This window comes from Eutrema salsugineum, unplaced genomic scaffold (assembly GCF_000478725.1).
Source record: "Eutrema salsugineum unplaced genomic scaffold, Eutsalg1_0 scaffold_17, whole genome shotgun sequence".
Classification (NCBI taxonomy): domain Eukaryota; kingdom Viridiplantae; phylum Streptophyta; class Magnoliopsida; order Brassicales; family Brassicaceae; genus Eutrema; species Eutrema salsugineum.
The window spans coordinates 381,805-398,157 of NW_006256852.1; the positions used below are offsets into that span (position 1 = coordinate 381,805).

The 16,353-nt window shown below is 39.7% G+C and overlaps 3 protein-coding genes across 3 annotated transcripts; 2 read left to right on the top strand and 1 right to left on the bottom strand.

Annotated features, from left to right (window-relative positions):
* The first annotated feature begins 2,072 nt into the window (after positions 1-2,072).
* LOC18020432 lies at positions 2,073-2,562 on the top strand. Its single transcript, XM_006403089.2, has one exon. The coding sequence runs from the start codon at positions 2,146-2,148 to the stop codon at positions 2,434-2,436; it is 291 nt and encodes a 96-aa protein (XP_006403152.1). The 5' UTR covers positions 2,073-2,145; the 3' UTR covers positions 2,437-2,562.
* A 1,454-nt stretch (positions 2,563-4,016) lies between these two features.
* LOC18020433 (glutathionyl-hydroquinone reductase YqjG) lies at positions 4,017-5,729 on the top strand. Its single transcript, XM_006403090.2, has 3 exons — positions 4,017-4,861; positions 5,040-5,289; positions 5,376-5,729. Exons 1-3 carry the CDS (start codon positions 4,077-4,079, stop codon positions 5,559-5,561), a joined length of 1,221 nt encoding a protein of 406 aa, XP_006403153.1. The 5' UTR covers positions 4,017-4,076; the 3' UTR covers positions 5,562-5,729.
* Positions 5,730-5,824: 95 nt separating this feature from the next.
* Positions 5,825-10,237, bottom strand: LOC18020434 (probable inactive histone-lysine N-methyltransferase SUVR2). The gene is made up of 10 exons (XM_006403091.2): positions 10,035-10,237; positions 9,190-9,390; positions 9,034-9,087; positions 8,617-8,932; positions 7,321-8,498; positions 6,875-7,125; positions 6,650-6,716; positions 6,495-6,545; positions 6,275-6,371; positions 5,825-6,135 (listed from the first exon to the last, which is right to left on the bottom strand). The coding sequence occupies exons 2-10, from the start codon at positions 9,370-9,372 to the stop codon at positions 6,104-6,106; spliced, it is 2,229 nt and encodes a 742-aa protein (XP_006403154.1). The 5' UTR covers positions 9,373-9,390; positions 10,035-10,237; the 3' UTR covers positions 5,825-6,103.
* Between the last annotated feature and the right edge of the window lie 6,116 nt (positions 10,238-16,353).

A 16,353-nucleotide genomic window follows, 5' to 3' on the forward strand; every position in this document is an offset into this window, starting at 1 on the left:
CAGGGCTTCTAGAGCGGCTTCATCGTCCACCGTACAGTGTGCTACGATCTGTTTGAAATGTGCCATGAAGTCTCGGAGCGACTCATTCTCGCCCTGTGATATCTCCCACAGCTCGGAATTACGAGTTTTCTGCCCGATGAACATCGAGAAATGCTTTGCGAACTTAGTCGAGAGTTCCTTGTAGTTGTCGATGGAGTCGGCTTCCAATCTTGAAAACCAATCTAGAGCTATGCCTTCGAGGTGTTCGACGAACAACTGGCATTGAATCGTGTCTTTCTGTTCGGCCGAGGTGAACTTCAGTCGGTTAATTACGATACCGAATGAGGTAAGGAAATGCCTCGGATCGGAGTTCCCCTCGTACGATCGTAGCTTAAACTTTTCTAAGTTTGGGACGGGGACGTTGGTGATCCGGGAAGTGAACGGTGTTTTCTGTGCTTCCTGGATTACGCGGTCGATTTCGGGTGCCGAGCTGGTGGCTTGGTGAAACTTTGAACTGATCTCTCGCAGTTGGGCCTGCATCCGCTCGATCTCCAGGTCGCGCGCTGTTGGTTGAGCTCGCACATACTGAGATGGGCTCTCCGTCTGCTGGTGCTTCTGAACTACTGACCGCGCCACTGTGCACTGCGGATCTCGCTCTTCGTGGAAGTCACTAATGAGGTTCCGTCTTCTAATCAGACTCTCTTGCTGTAGGTTGGAGATCTGTGCGGTGAGGGTTGCGAACTTCGCGTCGTTGCTTCGGACCAACTCTTGCATCTGCGCGGCGAAGGCGTTCATAAGCGCGGTTGGATCGAAGGCAGCTGGTGAGGTTTGGTGAGCCCCGGCGCTTGAGCTCGGCTCTGTCCGGACTTGTTGCGCTTCCGGTTGGGGTTGTGCGGGGCTGCGTTCACGTTCCTCCACAGGCTCTCCGACCTGGCCCACAGGTCCTCCGACCTGGGTGGTCTTATCCGCACAGGTCATCTGACTCCCGACCTCGACTGAGGTCGGTTGTCTATCATCACTTGTCATGTCGTCCTGGCCGATTACCAAACCGGCCCCACGGTGGGCGCCAATTGTTGATTACGGTATTCAACTATTCGAGGTCGGTCCGGTAATTTGAGTTCGAAAAAGATTAAGTTGATTAGATTTTATTAAGTTCTCAATTACAGTTCGTTCGTTTCGGAGGTCGCTCAACGAACTCAATACAATATTCAGGTCTCTATTCTCCGGGTCCGAAAAAGATCCCTTTTACAGTAACAATTATATTATTTATAGTACATAAGCGAGGAGACGTTCTAAGGCTTCTCGTTCAGCTCTCACCGCCTCTCGTCGCTGGGCTTCTTTCTTATGGACCGTGCTGTCAGGCCAGACCCATTTCGGCTAAGACCGTCGTAAACCGGGGTTAATTGGGCCGGTCTCGATCTTTAACATTGTAGTTCAAGCCTCTTCCAATTCCTCTTCTTCTACACAGAATATATCACAATATGGAACCAAAGCTTAGCAAGAACAGAGTCTAGTGTTCGACTTATCATAGAACATAGTCTAGTATATGACCAAAATGTTAGATTTGATAGGATATGTAATATAGGACATAGTTCAGTCATGTAATATCATATAATACGTAGTGCATAAACAAGTGCTAACTTTGACATATGGAACATCTCATATTAATATATTTCATCTGTATTATTAACATTTGATAAGATATTGATGTTCTTTCTAATAACTCATGTCATTGTGTTGGTCATTTTAACTTTAAACCATTTTTTACTTAAAAGGGCCGTTTAAAAACCATGATTTTGCCTATAGATGATTTCGTTTAGCCAAAACTAAGAGGCAAGTACTTCACGAGGTAGTCTGTTAAAGTGGTAATAGATTGAATTATTTTGTTATTATAATATTAAATTTTTCATATTGATAGTATTAGACAAAAGTTTGGATATATGGTGGAGGATGATGCACTTTGGACTATTCTTTGACTATACACTTTTTATCCCACGAATTACAAATACACACGTCGCAAACCCCAAAAACCTAATTTCTTTCAGCTTTTTAGCTCTTTAAATATTTCTCTCATTCTTTGCTTCTTGGTTACAACATCTATATACATTTTCTCACTCTCACAAAATCACACAAAGAGAGACACAGAGACTAAAAAAAGAAGAAGCTATGAACAAACAGAGTTTGAAGAGACTTCAGTTCCAGAAATGGGGAAAGCGAATGGGAAGCTCAACGACGGCTTCTTCAAAGGTGTTAGGAAACTCAGGGGAAAGAGCGATTGTGGCGTTTGCGTTCTCATGTTGTGGGAAACCTCCTCGCGTTCTCGTGAAGCAGTTTGTTTGGAGGTTGAAATCGCGTTTAAGGTGGTCAACGAAGAGTGATTGTAATAATATTCAGTGTAGCTATGATCTCCGGAGCTATCATCTTAATTTCGACGACGGTTGGTCTCGTCGACGGTGATTTAAAAAAAAAACGGGTTATTATTGTTAATTTCATATTTTTGTATATAATGAAAAGTCTCAATCGAAGAAGAAAACATTTTGATAAGTTTCGTATTTTCTTTAAGAAACTTTAAGAAGAAAAATTGAAAGATCTTTTTTTTGTTCATATGCTTAATTTGTTTATTATTATTTTTTAAGAAAGAGCTTTTTATATTTGTTGATCCAAATACTTGTCGAATATAGACACAAAAATTATATCTTAGAAAGATATCAATGCTTTTGACAGGTGAAGAAAAACCGCATACTCCCTATGAGAAGATTGACCCAAAAAGAAAAAAATATCTCATACTTCCCTCTGTATCTTCAAAGTTAAAAGTTTTAGGTTTTTTTGTTTTGTTTCACAAACACAAACAAAAATGTGTTCAAATTTCAATGTAAATTTGATGTTTCATTACCAGTTAAAATAAAGATAGAGAGGTTTTATGTGAACACAGAGTAAACTAGTTTTCAACTAGAGAGATGTTAATTGAGACTAGATATATGTTAAATTTAATATTAGGTATTACAAATTCACAACTAGTTCTTCTGTACCGTGTTAAAATCAGAAAAAAAATACAACCTCATCAAGAGGCAAGAAGCTGAGAGTTGAATCTGATTCCTCCAAGATGCCATGTAGATCCGAAAAGGATGTACTAGAAGTAATGGCATTTTTTTATGCTATTGTCTCTAAACATGTCCTTCGTGCTGAGAATGCCAAGGTTGATTCATTAGCAAAACAAGCCATAAACTTATTCAATTGTAAGCTCAATTTCAGGCTAAGTATGAAAGGGAAAAAAACATGTTTGGACCCCAAAAAAGAAAATACAACTTCAAGAGAAAGATGGTGTAAAATAATATACCTTAATTTTGTTATTTCCTACCTCTTTAAAAAGTTATTTACTGTTAATATTCAAAATGTTTTTTTTTTTTAACAGCTGATTCATTTAACAGCTGTTTCATAGCTGATAAGCTGGTCCATATTCTTTTAAATTTGGTGTTGTGGATGATTTTATAAACTCATAAATGGAATTATTAAATTGATTTGATGTGGATGAAGAAAAATATTGCCAATAATGAAGATATTCTGAAAATTGAATAATAAGAATATATTTATGAAAATTGCTCTTAAAAATTTTCAAGTTTTTTTTTTGCAAATGAAAATCTTGAAATCAAAGTGGCAATCATCACTTCATTTGATTATGTATGAAGTAATCAAATCAATTACCTAACAAATGCCCCCACAATGTTAATAATTATCACTCAAGACACCATTGTGATAGAGAAACCTCACAATTATCATTGGAGTGTTGATAGTTGATACCAATACAATCTAGCAAGCTTTCTCATCTCATTTTATTTGCACAATTTAATATCAAAATATTTTTTGCTTCCAAATGTATTCCAAATATTTGCTAATTTAAAACTAAATGATTTTTGTTTCCAAATCTTTTCCACTTAAAAAAAAAAACGAAACTTGATATTCGTTTGGGCCAAAAGAAAACGTACATGGGTTTACATTCCTAACGGGCCTAATTTCCTATAGATACGAAACGCAGCGTTTTAGATCGTTCATTCATCTCTCTTCTCTCGCCGAGTAAAGAGAGCAAGGAAAGCTCAGCCATGGCCGTTTACAGAGCACCACCGCAATTGAGCTTCCCGTCTTTCACAACCACGACCACCTCCTTCTCACCACGCCACGTCAGCCCTATAATGTCGAACCAATCACCAAAATCAAGCACGAGCACCAGCATCTTCACCTCCGCCACAAAGCTACTCTGGGGCCCATCTCTTCCTCCGGGTCTACTCATCTCCACCGCTCGAACAGCCTGGACCACCGTATGGCAACTCATGATGACCCAGCTCGCTCCATCAGACTCATCCGGGTCATACACCCGACCCACTTCCCAATTCCGCCTAAACCCGACCCAATTCTCTTCCGCCGCTTCCTCGGAGCTACATCTCTACGTCGGTCTTCCTTGCCCATGGGCTCACCGAACCCTAATCGTACGCGCTCTCAAGGGTTTAAACGACGCCGTTTCCGTCTCGGTCGCGTCTCCGGGTCAAGACGGATCGTGGGAATTCAAGGATTATAACAGTATCCCAATACAGGATAAGGATAAAGTTATCCCGAGTTTGGATAAGGCAAACCGGTGCCGGAATCTGAAGGAAGTGTATAAATCGAGAACCGGTGGTTACGACGGGAGGTGTACGGTTCCGATGCTTTGGGATTCGAGGAAGAAGGAAGTTATCTGCAACGAAAGCTACGATATTATCGTCTTCTTCAATTCGGGTCTAAACGAATTTGCTCGAAACCCTGAGTTGGATCTCTCTCCACCAGAATTGAAAGAGAAGATCGAGAATTGGAATCGGATTGTGTACCCTAAAGTTAACAATGGCGTTTACAGGTAAATTAACAATAAAGCTTATAGAAAGCTAACAATGGCGACTGAATTGTTAAAGTTTATGGCTTTCTTGCTGTTTACTCATAGCTTTTTCTTTTTTATGCTGCAACGTGTGTGTTGTTGCTAAAGTTTAAGGCTTTTTGTTCGTGTGGTGATTTGGTTTGATTGATGTTTTCGAAAGGTGTGGATTTGCGCAGAGCCAAGAAGCGTATGATCAAGCAGTGAATGAAATCTTCAGTACTTTAGATGAGATTGAAGAAAACTTGAGTGGTAGTAGATACTTGTGTGGAGAGAAGCTAACTTTGGCCGATGTGTGTCTGTTCACAACTCTGTTTCGTTTCGATCCTGTTTACAACATTTTGTTCAAATGCACCAAGAAGAAGCTCGTCGAGTACCCAAATCTTTATGGCTATTTGCGCGACATTTACCAGGTATCAAATATTTTCTCTATCTCTAAACCCAAATTCTGCGTTTGGAAGTGCGTTTTTCGATAAACTGCGTTTGTTGTTTGAAACAGATTCCTGGTGTTGCGGCTACTTGTGATCTCCCCGCTATAATGGATGGTTATTATAAAACGCTGTTTCCGCTAAACGCAAGTGGAATTGGACCGGCTATTTCCTCGTCTGGCGATCAAGATTCTCTCTTGAGACCACATAACAGAGACTTGGTGGGTAAAGTCGTTGAAGCAGAGTATGCGGTTTAAGCGGAGAAAACTGTACATAGCTCAAAATGATAGGATGATGCTGTAGCAGTCAAAGTATATCATATTACATTGTAATAAGGGTATATAAGCTCTGTTTATATTCTGATCTTTGGTTCATCTTTCCCTGTAAAACCATATAAATATACAAAGAAGAGAAACCTTCGACAAGCACTTTCATGGGAGCTTCTCTTTTAAGTTGGGATCGCTTTCAAGATTCTCTTATACTGTTAAACCAAAGCCGTAGCCATTTAACTTAAGCCATAACGAGATATTTGGATATAGTTAAACCGAAGCCATAGCCATTAGAAGTGTAGAACCTAAGTTAAGCTTTACAGAAGAGCTTGTTATCACAAAATATTAATTCAGTTTATCAGGACAAAAGTGCTATCCTCCGATAATCTCCCCTAAGATGGACCCGACCGACCGACTTTACTTATATGCCTTGTCGGATTGACAATAGAGAGTTTTTGAAAAATTTGCCATTTCATTCACAAAAAGAGACTGGGCCACCAAAAATCCTCAAAAACTACCAACGTCATCAATCATGTTCGCTTCTTCTTACCCTTCTTGCTTTCTGCACCAACAGAGATTTGCTTGTTAGTTGCAGGAAAAATCAAGAGTCCATGTACCAAAAACTGACATAAACATTCAACAGCGAAACGAAGGAAAGATATTATCAATCAGAAATCTTTTGAGTTTTGATGATTACTCACTGGTTATCGGCTTAATGATACGACAGAACTCGCTACCACATTGACATTGGAATGGAAGCGTGGGATACACAAGATCATTGAACTCGACGCCATAATCCTGCAGGTTAAGTCCAAAACTTCTCAGACAGAATCACACAAAAAAAAAAAGACAGGAACCGAACTTGTGTAACTTTCTAAAATAAATAATTCTGTTAAAACTGGGTTGAAATTTTGAACACACCCAGGTAAGTTCCTCCATAGCATCGATCTCTCTTTTTGTGAAGAACGCAAGCTGGGAAAAAACACAGATTAGCTTCTCGTTCTATAGTTTCCACATAACAGACGAGACTTCTATAAACAAGGGATTATAAATGAAACCAGGATTTTGAGTCATACATGATAGTAGTGCAGGTCCGCATTCTCCACATGCACTGGGATATCAATCAAATTTGCATCTGAGCATCTGTACATAGTTACATACACATAGACATAGTACTACGGTTAGAAGTTATGATATGAAAGGAAAAACAAAATAATAAGTTCACCAAAAAATGAGTACCTAAAGCTAAACCAAAGGAATCACACCCATTATTGTGTTCGTATAAGCCCTTTTAACTTTACCTGTGATTGATGAACCTAGAAATATTTCCATAATGCGTTCCGTCAAGACAAAGAGCTTTGTTATCACCTGAAGCTTCTTCAGAACCCCAGTGTGCATCCAATATTACAGGAGAATTAAAATTCTCAGAGCTGCGTTGGTACAGCTCTGGAATGGTCAATATCTCTCCAGCAAACTCACAGACAAATGCTCCTTTAGGCAGCTTTTCCAGGGTCCTGAGTCCCCAACCTCTCCCATTGGACGTGAAAAACACCTGGATGAAAAGAAATGGTTTTTCCAGATTTCACTAATAAGCATAAACAAAATTTATCCAACAGAAACTCTCAACCAATTTCGTCCAAGTCTGAATGATCATAACCACTTCCTGTTTATCAACCAGAATTGATGTCTTTTAGATTGTAAAATAGTGGACTTGGTAAAACAAACTAGGTAAGGTGAGCGTAGATACCTGCAGCTTGTTGTGAATCCCCTGTTGGACAACTCGGTTGCCACATCTCTTGATACAGCCACAATTGATCCAACATTCTTTAATGGCCTTCCTCTTCAGATGCCCATTGCAAGGTTTCAGAATCTCTTCTTTTTTGGCCTTCTCCAATGGACACTCTCTGCAATACTGAACCACATGCTTCTGCGGATCACGGGCCTCAGTGATACACTCTTCCAGGAAATTTTCATGTAGGAGGCCATCTACTGTGTATGTCAAGGCAGCTGCACACTTGCATGCCATCGATGGAGCCAAGCAGTCGTTACAGCAAGTGGAGCAGCACTGATCATCCCTTATCCTAGCTATTGAAAACTTCACTGCTGCATCAAGATACACAAGGCTTTGGGCAATGTAGCGAAAAACTGGAGGAACCTTGCTATTGACTTCATTCACCCAAGGAATCTCAACAGTTTCTTTCCCTAGAGTGATGTCTCCGATACTGCTTATCAATCTGTACTCATCCGCAGAAATCTGGCATTCAGGAACAACTACCAAACCCATGGAGTCACCAACTCCACCGCCTTCATCATTACTGCCCTCAGAAGTAAACGCCATAGTTGCTTCAGATGTCTTCAGTACATCAACCTCCATCGGAACAATCGCCAAGTTTTCTGGCTGCCACTGGTTGGCTGAATTTCTCGCCTTTGTTGCCAGGTCATTACAGCCATTAGAAGTAAAAGCCATTGCTGCTGCAGATTTCTTCAATACGTCAACATTAGTTGTGAGAAACGGCAAGTTTTCAGGTGACTGGATAGCTGAATTTTCCGCCTTTGTCGCCAGTTCCAGGTAGCAGCTACAGATGTCGTTCATAAAACGACCTACAGAGAAGTTAGGGTCCAGTATTTTGTATTGTCGGAGACATTTCTCCTCCATTGCTCTTCGTAGTTCCTCCATAGTAGGTAGATGCAGATTCGATCGTCCAGTTGCAGGAGCAAAACTAAGGTTAATCTTCACTTCACCCGTATCAGAAGAAGCTAATTCGAGTGTTGACGATTCTGTTAGGGTTGCAGCCAGCTTGTGCTCACTAGATATCTCAATAGTTGTAGGAAGAGCGTCAATGGTATCAGCAATCTCTTCCCCTTGTCCGTTTGTTATCTCCACCTCAGACATGGGAAGTGAAGAGTTCCCATTATCTAACGAATCTAAAGATAGACACCAAGAGAAAACATACAAGACACATGTCAGTTTTGAAACAAGTAGCCTCAACACTTCATCACAACAACGGAAGATTTAGCTACTCCTATTTATGAAAAAGAATACCAGGATGAATAGAACTTAAAGGCGTATCTGTAGAGGGCTCATCTTTTGGAATAATGAGCGCACCAGCATCAGGGCCATTTTCAATTGGCAGAGGATGATATGGCAATAAGATAGGTGCAGCTTCTCCGTCAACAGTTGTAGGTTCTTTCAAACTGGGACTGCCCACGTCAGGACTGTTCAAAGCCGAAGCAGACCCATCTTCACCTCTGCGTCGCAGCCTCTTTAAAGGGCGTTCAGGCTCATCCGTCTCATCTTCATCTTCGTTCGGTTTGCATACTTCAGGCGCCTTCTTCTTTTCTCTGTCTGTTTCTGGAGCCTGAAAGTTTGGATCAACAACAAATTAAGGCATGATAACAAAGCAAAAAGAAAATATAAACTTTGAGCTAATAAAAGGAAGATTATGAGGAAAGAACATACGCTTCCTTCAGCTTCCTCAGGCTTCTTCTCATTGCCTTTCGTTTCTTCAGTGGCCTTCATATTTAATGTCAATATGGAATGTCAAGGTGATAACAAAGCAAAATGATATAAATTTACAGATATAACATCATTGAGTCAGTGAAACAAGAAAGATACCTGAGTCTCTTGGCTATCGAAGATAGCATCAGCTAGAGCTCTATAATTGTCCTCGGCAATTAACTCCCAGTTTTTGTCATATAGATTCAAAAGGTTTTTCAAAACCGGCTTGATTTGCGCATCCTTTATTCCAAGAGCATTCATAGCTTTGAATGCTTTTTTGACATGCACACTTGGTGCCATAGTGTATGCAAAAAGTCTCTGCAACAACATTAAAAAAATAATGATTTCAATCACCAGCCTCAACAAATTTAAGAGTACCTGAACCTGGAAAGACAATTATAGCTTCTCATCTTCCTCATCATATCAAATGCGGAAGAAACAAGATACGAGGAGGAAATAAATGGAGCTAAAACTTAAGAAAATTCAGAGAAATCAAACGAAAATGAAGAACAGTTAAAGCTTTAAATGCTTTTTAGACATGCAGATTTAGATCCATAGTTTATGCCAAAAGTTTCTGCAACAACATTAAAAAAAATTGATTTCAATCACCAGCCTCAACAAAATGTACGAGAACTTGGAAAGACAAATTATAGCTTCTCATCGTCCTCATCATATCAAATCCAGAAGAAACAAGATACGATGAGGAAGTAAATGGAGCTAAAACTTACGATAAATTCAGAGAAATCAAACGAAAATGAAGAACAGTCACAGCAAATCAACATTTCAGAAAAAACATCAAACATAGCAGTAAAATTTCTCTGAGGAAACCAGAAACCCAAGTGGGTCACTGATTTTGAGCTTATGTAACCCTAATAAAACGTTTTTTTCCTCTTCCAGAGAGCAATAAACATCTTCCGATACTCAAAAGAGAAGACGATCGCCGAGAATTTAGAAGAACTTACGGAAATGTGGTGATGGTTAGGGTTTAACAAAAGCTCGGTAGAACGAAGAATACGAGGGTTTGGATGCTTGGTAGAGAACCGTGACCGTTGAAACGCAAGGGAAGTGCTGCTGGAGACAATGCTGGCGTCGACGGCAGAGAATTGCGTCGGCGCGTGAGAACACGCGAGTACTGACCAGGTGATTTCTCTCGTTCTGTATTTGCTCGTTTCGCTACAGTGCGCCAAATGCTGGACAGTGACTTTCTAGTGACCTCTGTTGAAATTCCTTTACTCTCCTCCTATTAATGGGCTGGGCTTAGTTTGGTCGGGTTGACCCGGCTTGGACAAAAGTGGCCGTTGAGAATCCCAAACGATTCGAGTTTAATGGAAAAAAAAGTAATGAATGATTATTTAAAAAAAAAGTATAATTGATTTTAAGCCCCTTAACCGATTGGTAAATGGTAAATATAACGCTGAACTCCAAATCTAAAGTCACAACATTGTTTCGTTTTTCATAAATTGTAAGCAACTCGTTCTAAACATTCCTGACATGAAAAAAATCACCAAATAATTTTGTGTTATACCTTACCAATTACCATGATCTTCATTTAGCACATGCCAATAGAGTATTTGAACTATATCCCGATTCAAATACAAAAATCAATCTAAATTTCATTTTAACTATTTATAAAGACTAAAGTAGAGCCTATAATTTATTATGGTTAATTAGTAATAGACGATAAAAAGATGTCTTGTCTCTCTATGGCGATTTTTTGGGCGATACAATGTTTCGTTTCGAATCAACGTCTATTCAACTCTGAGAGAATTTACGCTGGTGGTTATCGGCGGTTTCTTCAAGTCTTTGAGTCGGAATAACTGTCGCTACATGAATAACCGTCAGGACAGGATTTCTATATATAACTTGTGTCTATTTCCTTTGATTCTCTGTCGATCAATTCATAGGAATTTCTTTTTCCTTTTTCATATTGATCATGTCTAACAAAATCAGGAAACAGCTACAGGACATTTCCCTAGGAATCCAAGATGAAATTATTAGCGTACCTTTGGAAATTTGTGATGTAGCAGTGAAATAGACTCGATTTTCTCTAATCGGGAAGCCAGTCAACCTGAAGCGACTGCAAATCTGAGAGCCATGATGTCTGCTTTGCCTCGCCTCTAGGGTGTGGGTGATGAAGTTGTGGGCAGAATCTTGGAGAATACAAAGATTCATATCTTGTTCCATTCAGAAGAATCGATGCTTTCAGTCTTACGGAGGGGACCATTGTCATTCAATGAGTGTATGTGTGTCATCTAGAAATGGAATTCACTCCACTCAGACAATGATTTGAAGACCATTCCGTTTTGGGTTCAGATAAGAGGGATTCCTCTTTAATTTCTGACAGATCGTATTGTGAGACACATTGGTAATGTGATGGGTCACTTTCTCGAAACGGATTTCCAAGGAGATGGGGCACTTCATGTGGATTATGTTAGGGTTCGGCTTCTTTGGAACATCGAGACACCACTTCGTTTTCAGAGGCTGTTCCAGTTTCGGGATGAAACGAGTGTCCTCAAATTCCGATATGAAAAACTTCGAAGCTACTGTTCTGTTTGTGGGATTCTATCCCATGATGCTGTTAATTGTCCAACAAACAACAACCTGAATCCAGAGGCTCCACAAGATGATAATGATTATGATGACGACGATGGTGAAAATCCTCCAGATCTCCCAGAGTATCAAGAGGGTGCAAGTCCGACGCAGGAGAAGACTCATAATGGGGAAGGTACCAGCGAATACAATGCAACTCCAAACAAGAAGAGGAAGACTGAGTCGCCATCACCAACTACATATATCCCAATGGTTTACTGCGATATGAAACATGTCATTGTTATTGAAGAATATGAGGATCACAATGCTAAGAGGAAGCGAACTCAGGCTGAAGTAATGGAGGTAAGGAATTGGTTTATGCAACCCAGTGAAGATGCAGCAAGCACATCCAGAGGCAATGAATCGACCAGTGCTCAGGCACAACACAAACTGATCGAGAGGGCATGGTGGTTCAGAAGCCACCGGAATCAGGATGAATACAACCTTTTAGAACTGCCAAGGATTAAAAAGGTCCCTGGTAGTTTGACGTCTAAAAGGGATTAAGGCATCTTATTCCCCTGACTTACTCTTTCTCATCGAAACCAAGAATCTCGATGATGTGGTGCGAGATGTTGCTGCTGAAGTTGATTATGACTATGTTAGGTGTGTGTCGCCACTATGTACTGGTGGTGGTTTAGCTTTGCTCTGGAACAAATCTCTTTCTGTTTGTTTTTTCATTGATGATGAAAGACTCCTTGATTGTAAGATAAGTAATAAAGACGGTGTTTTCTATTTGTCTTGCATATATGGTCATCCGGTTCGTAAAGAAAGACATATTCTCTGGAAAAAAATAGAAAGAATTTCAACAGATCGAAAGAGTCCCTGGCTTATGTGTGGCAACTTTAACAAAATTTTATATCCACACGAGAATAGAGGAGGGCGAGAGAGAGATAATTGGTCCTTAGTTGATTTTCTTAATATGGTTAACAATTGCAAAGTCGTTGATCTTCCTTTCACAGGTAACAATATGATTTGGACCGGTAAACGCAAAAATTACACTATTGAGAGTTGGCCAGATCGGGAAATAGCAAATGATGAATGGAGAGCAACTTATCCTTCATCTGAAGTGGAATACTTAGAACTTATTGAATCCAATCACAGATCTGCAATAATCAAAATTAGAAGACAAATTTACCAAGGGAAAAGAAATTTCAGATTCGATCCTCGATGTAATGAAATAGCAGATTTTCAGGAAGTTATAAAAAAAGATGGTTAATGGGAAGAAGAGATCGAGATTATCCTTCCATTACTGATCGCATCAAACATTGCAGGAATTCCATCGCTCTTTGGAAGAGGAATAACAAAACAAATTCAGCACACCAAATTGAAGAGCTTAAGAGAAGGATTGACGAGGCTTATTCAAATCCTTCAGTGTCAACACAGGAAATAGCTGTGATGAGACAAGATTTGATTAAAGCTTACAGAGAAGAAGAAATGTACTAGAAACTCAGAAGCAGGAATAAATGGCTGAGAGAAGGGGACCGTAATACAAAGTTTTACCATGCTTCCACCAAAAACAAAACGGCACGTAATCTTATTGTTACCATCCAAACCACTGATGGTGTAGACATCTATGGCAATAGAGCTATAGGGCAGGAAGCACAACGTTATTTCACAGACCTCTTTACTTTAACAAATTTTTCTGATCTGCAACCGGTTTTGAGAAATATAAATAGCGTAGTAACTACGGAGATGAACCACACTTTAACCAAAGATCTAACTGTCTGAAGAATTACGCAAAGCAATTTTCTCCATACGAGCTACACAAGCGCTGGGACCGGATAGCTTTACAACATCTTTTTACCAACAACATTGGGATATTGTAGGTCCTGCAATTATTAATGAGGTTAGGAGGTTCTTCGTTTCAGGAGAGATGACCCCAGAGATAAATCATACAAACTTGTGCCTCATTCCAAAGATTGAAAACCCCAAAACAATGAAGGACTTCTGACCAATAGCTTTATGTAATGTGATGTATGAGATTATTTCCAAGATTCTGGTCTTCCGAGTCAAGTCAATTCTCCAAGATGTGGTTGCAGAGAATCAGGCTGCGTTTATACCAGGAAGATATATTACTGATAATGTGCTCACTGCCCATGAAGCTCTCCATACTTTAAGGATCAGACGCTGTTGTGCTAACTCTTATATGGCCGTTAAAAATGATATCAGTAAGGCATATGATCGTATTGAATGAAATTTCCTCGAAGAAGTTATGCAGAAAAATGGTTTCACTGATACATGGATTAAGTGGATTATGGCATGTGTCACTAGTGTCTCTTTCTCAATTCTTATTAATGAAAGCCTGTATGGAAATTTTGACGTCACACGAAGTCTTAGAAAAGGAGACCCATTGTCTCCATATCTATATATACTTTGTGCTGACGTTCTTAGCTCTCTGATGGAAGTGACGACACGTAAAGGTCAGATCCAAGCAATACGATTAAGTAACAGATGACCCCCTATTTCCCATTTACTTTTCGCGGATGACTCTCTATTTTTTGTGAAAGCTGACCACAAAAACAGTTGGAACCTGTTCAAGGTTTTTGAAAAATATAGCAAAGCTTCCGGACATGTTATCAATCTAGATAAATCAGCTATTACATTCGGAGAGCGGGTATATCAACATACAAGGGAAGTTATTCAGGGCATTTTGAGGATTCCAAATATTGGCGGGGGAGGTAAATATTTGGGTCTCCCATAACAATTTGGTCGGAAGAAAAAGTAAATGCTGCAATATGTTAAAGACAATGTTCTCAAAAAGATCAATGGGTACCAAACAAGATTTCTATCTCAAGCAGGCGAGGAAACGCTCATCAAGTCTGTGGCTTTCGCAATGCATATGAACTTCATGAATTGCTTTCAGATATCTAAAGAGTTATGTTCTGATATAGATAGCATGATTGAACGATTTTGGTGGGGAACCACACCAGAAAAATTTCTTGGATCTCTTGGAAAAAGATGACAACATCAAAGAGAGATGGAGGATTGGGATTCAGGGATCTACATAAGTTTAACCAAGCTTTGCTGGCGAATCAAGTATGGAAACTCCAAAGGAGACCTAGTTGTCTTCTATTTCGTGTTTTGAAAGCACATTACTTTTGTGATGGTAACATCCTAACTGCAAACAGGGGAACCCAACCATCTTATGGCTGGCAAACTTTGCTGTTTAGACAAGATTTGTTAAAACAGGGGACATGTGTATGTATTGGAGATGGAGAAACGACTAGATTAGGAAGTGATTCATGGCTCCCCTTAGTGCCACCACGTGCTCCTCAATTGCGGCCGAACGTCGATCCAAATATTCTAGTAAAAGTACTTATCGACACGATATCTTTCCAATGGAATAATAGGAAAATAGAAGAACTGATTGAGGACCAAGATCAATATCTTATTCATAAAATCTTCCTGCCACCAATTATTAGAGAGGAAGAAGAAATGATGCAGGAAAGACCGAAGTGAAGAAGACAATGCCGAAAAAAAAAGAAAGAAAAGAGGAGGAGAGTCAAGGTCGGAGTTAAAAGATAAGGCCGAAAACATCTAAGACTCCTCAATGAAGAACTTCAAGTAATCAGATTGTTACTTAGGAGAAGTAACACTCAAGCAAAAGAAGAATGAAGCAAACAAGTGCTGAATGAAGATTAAGCCCAATGGAGCAAACAAAATTCGCTATAAGCTTCAAGATGGTGCAAGGGCCGAATTGTATGGTTACAATGAAGGGCAAAGACATGTTTAGACTAAGCATCCCATAAAGAAAGAAAGAGAAGGTGGCTGCTAAGTTCAAATATGGTTTAGGCGCCAAAGGGAAGTGTCACATGTTCTTGGAAGCAAAAGAATCACATGTGAGCGTAAAAGTGACCTAATAAAGGTCACTATCACTCCAAGAAGGTGCCATAGCTGTTGGAGACAAGAGTTACATAACCCTTTAATTTAAATTCAAAATAATGACATGTGACTCTCAAGAGTGTGAACACACCAAAAGAAACCATGAGCTGTCACTTTCAAGAGTGTGAACACAAAATAAAGAAGACATGTGACTCTTTAATACAGAGCAATATGTTAGAGCAGCTCCAACAGCAGGCTCTATAGGGGTTCTAGAGATAGTTTTAATATAAAAAAAAATGTTTTAATGGCTTTTTTCCTCATAACCGGTTCTTATTAGAGAGGCTGAAGAACCTCACTAGAGCCTCATACGTGTCCGTTTTTGATTGGTCGCATGTATTTATTTTATTTTTGTTTTTTAAAATGAGAAGCTCTGGCTGAAACAGAGTCTTTGTCATTTTTTTTAAATCATCTATCTTCTCTTTCGACATTTCTGCGACTTTTCTTCTCATCGGTGATATCGAAGAATTCCCAGAGACAGCTATTTGTCTCCGATAAAAGCTTCGGTGGCGAGTCGATGGCGGCGGCTAGTACTCCTCTCCAATAATCCGAGCCGGCGGCAAATCCGCTACAATCAGTACCATACATCAGCGAGTCCTCGCTTACTGTGGTTCTTTGGAATTGGTAAGTAGGTGCACTCGCTTGTTGTAAAAGCTGGATTTTTGGTTGCATCATCTGTTATTAATGCTCTCATTACAATGTATTTCAATTGCCAAATCGCTGTTAGTGCTCACCTTGTGTTTGAGGAAGCATCTCTGCATCTGATTTCAAACTCTCATCAATGTGATTTCTGTTGTCCGAATTGGTGAATAG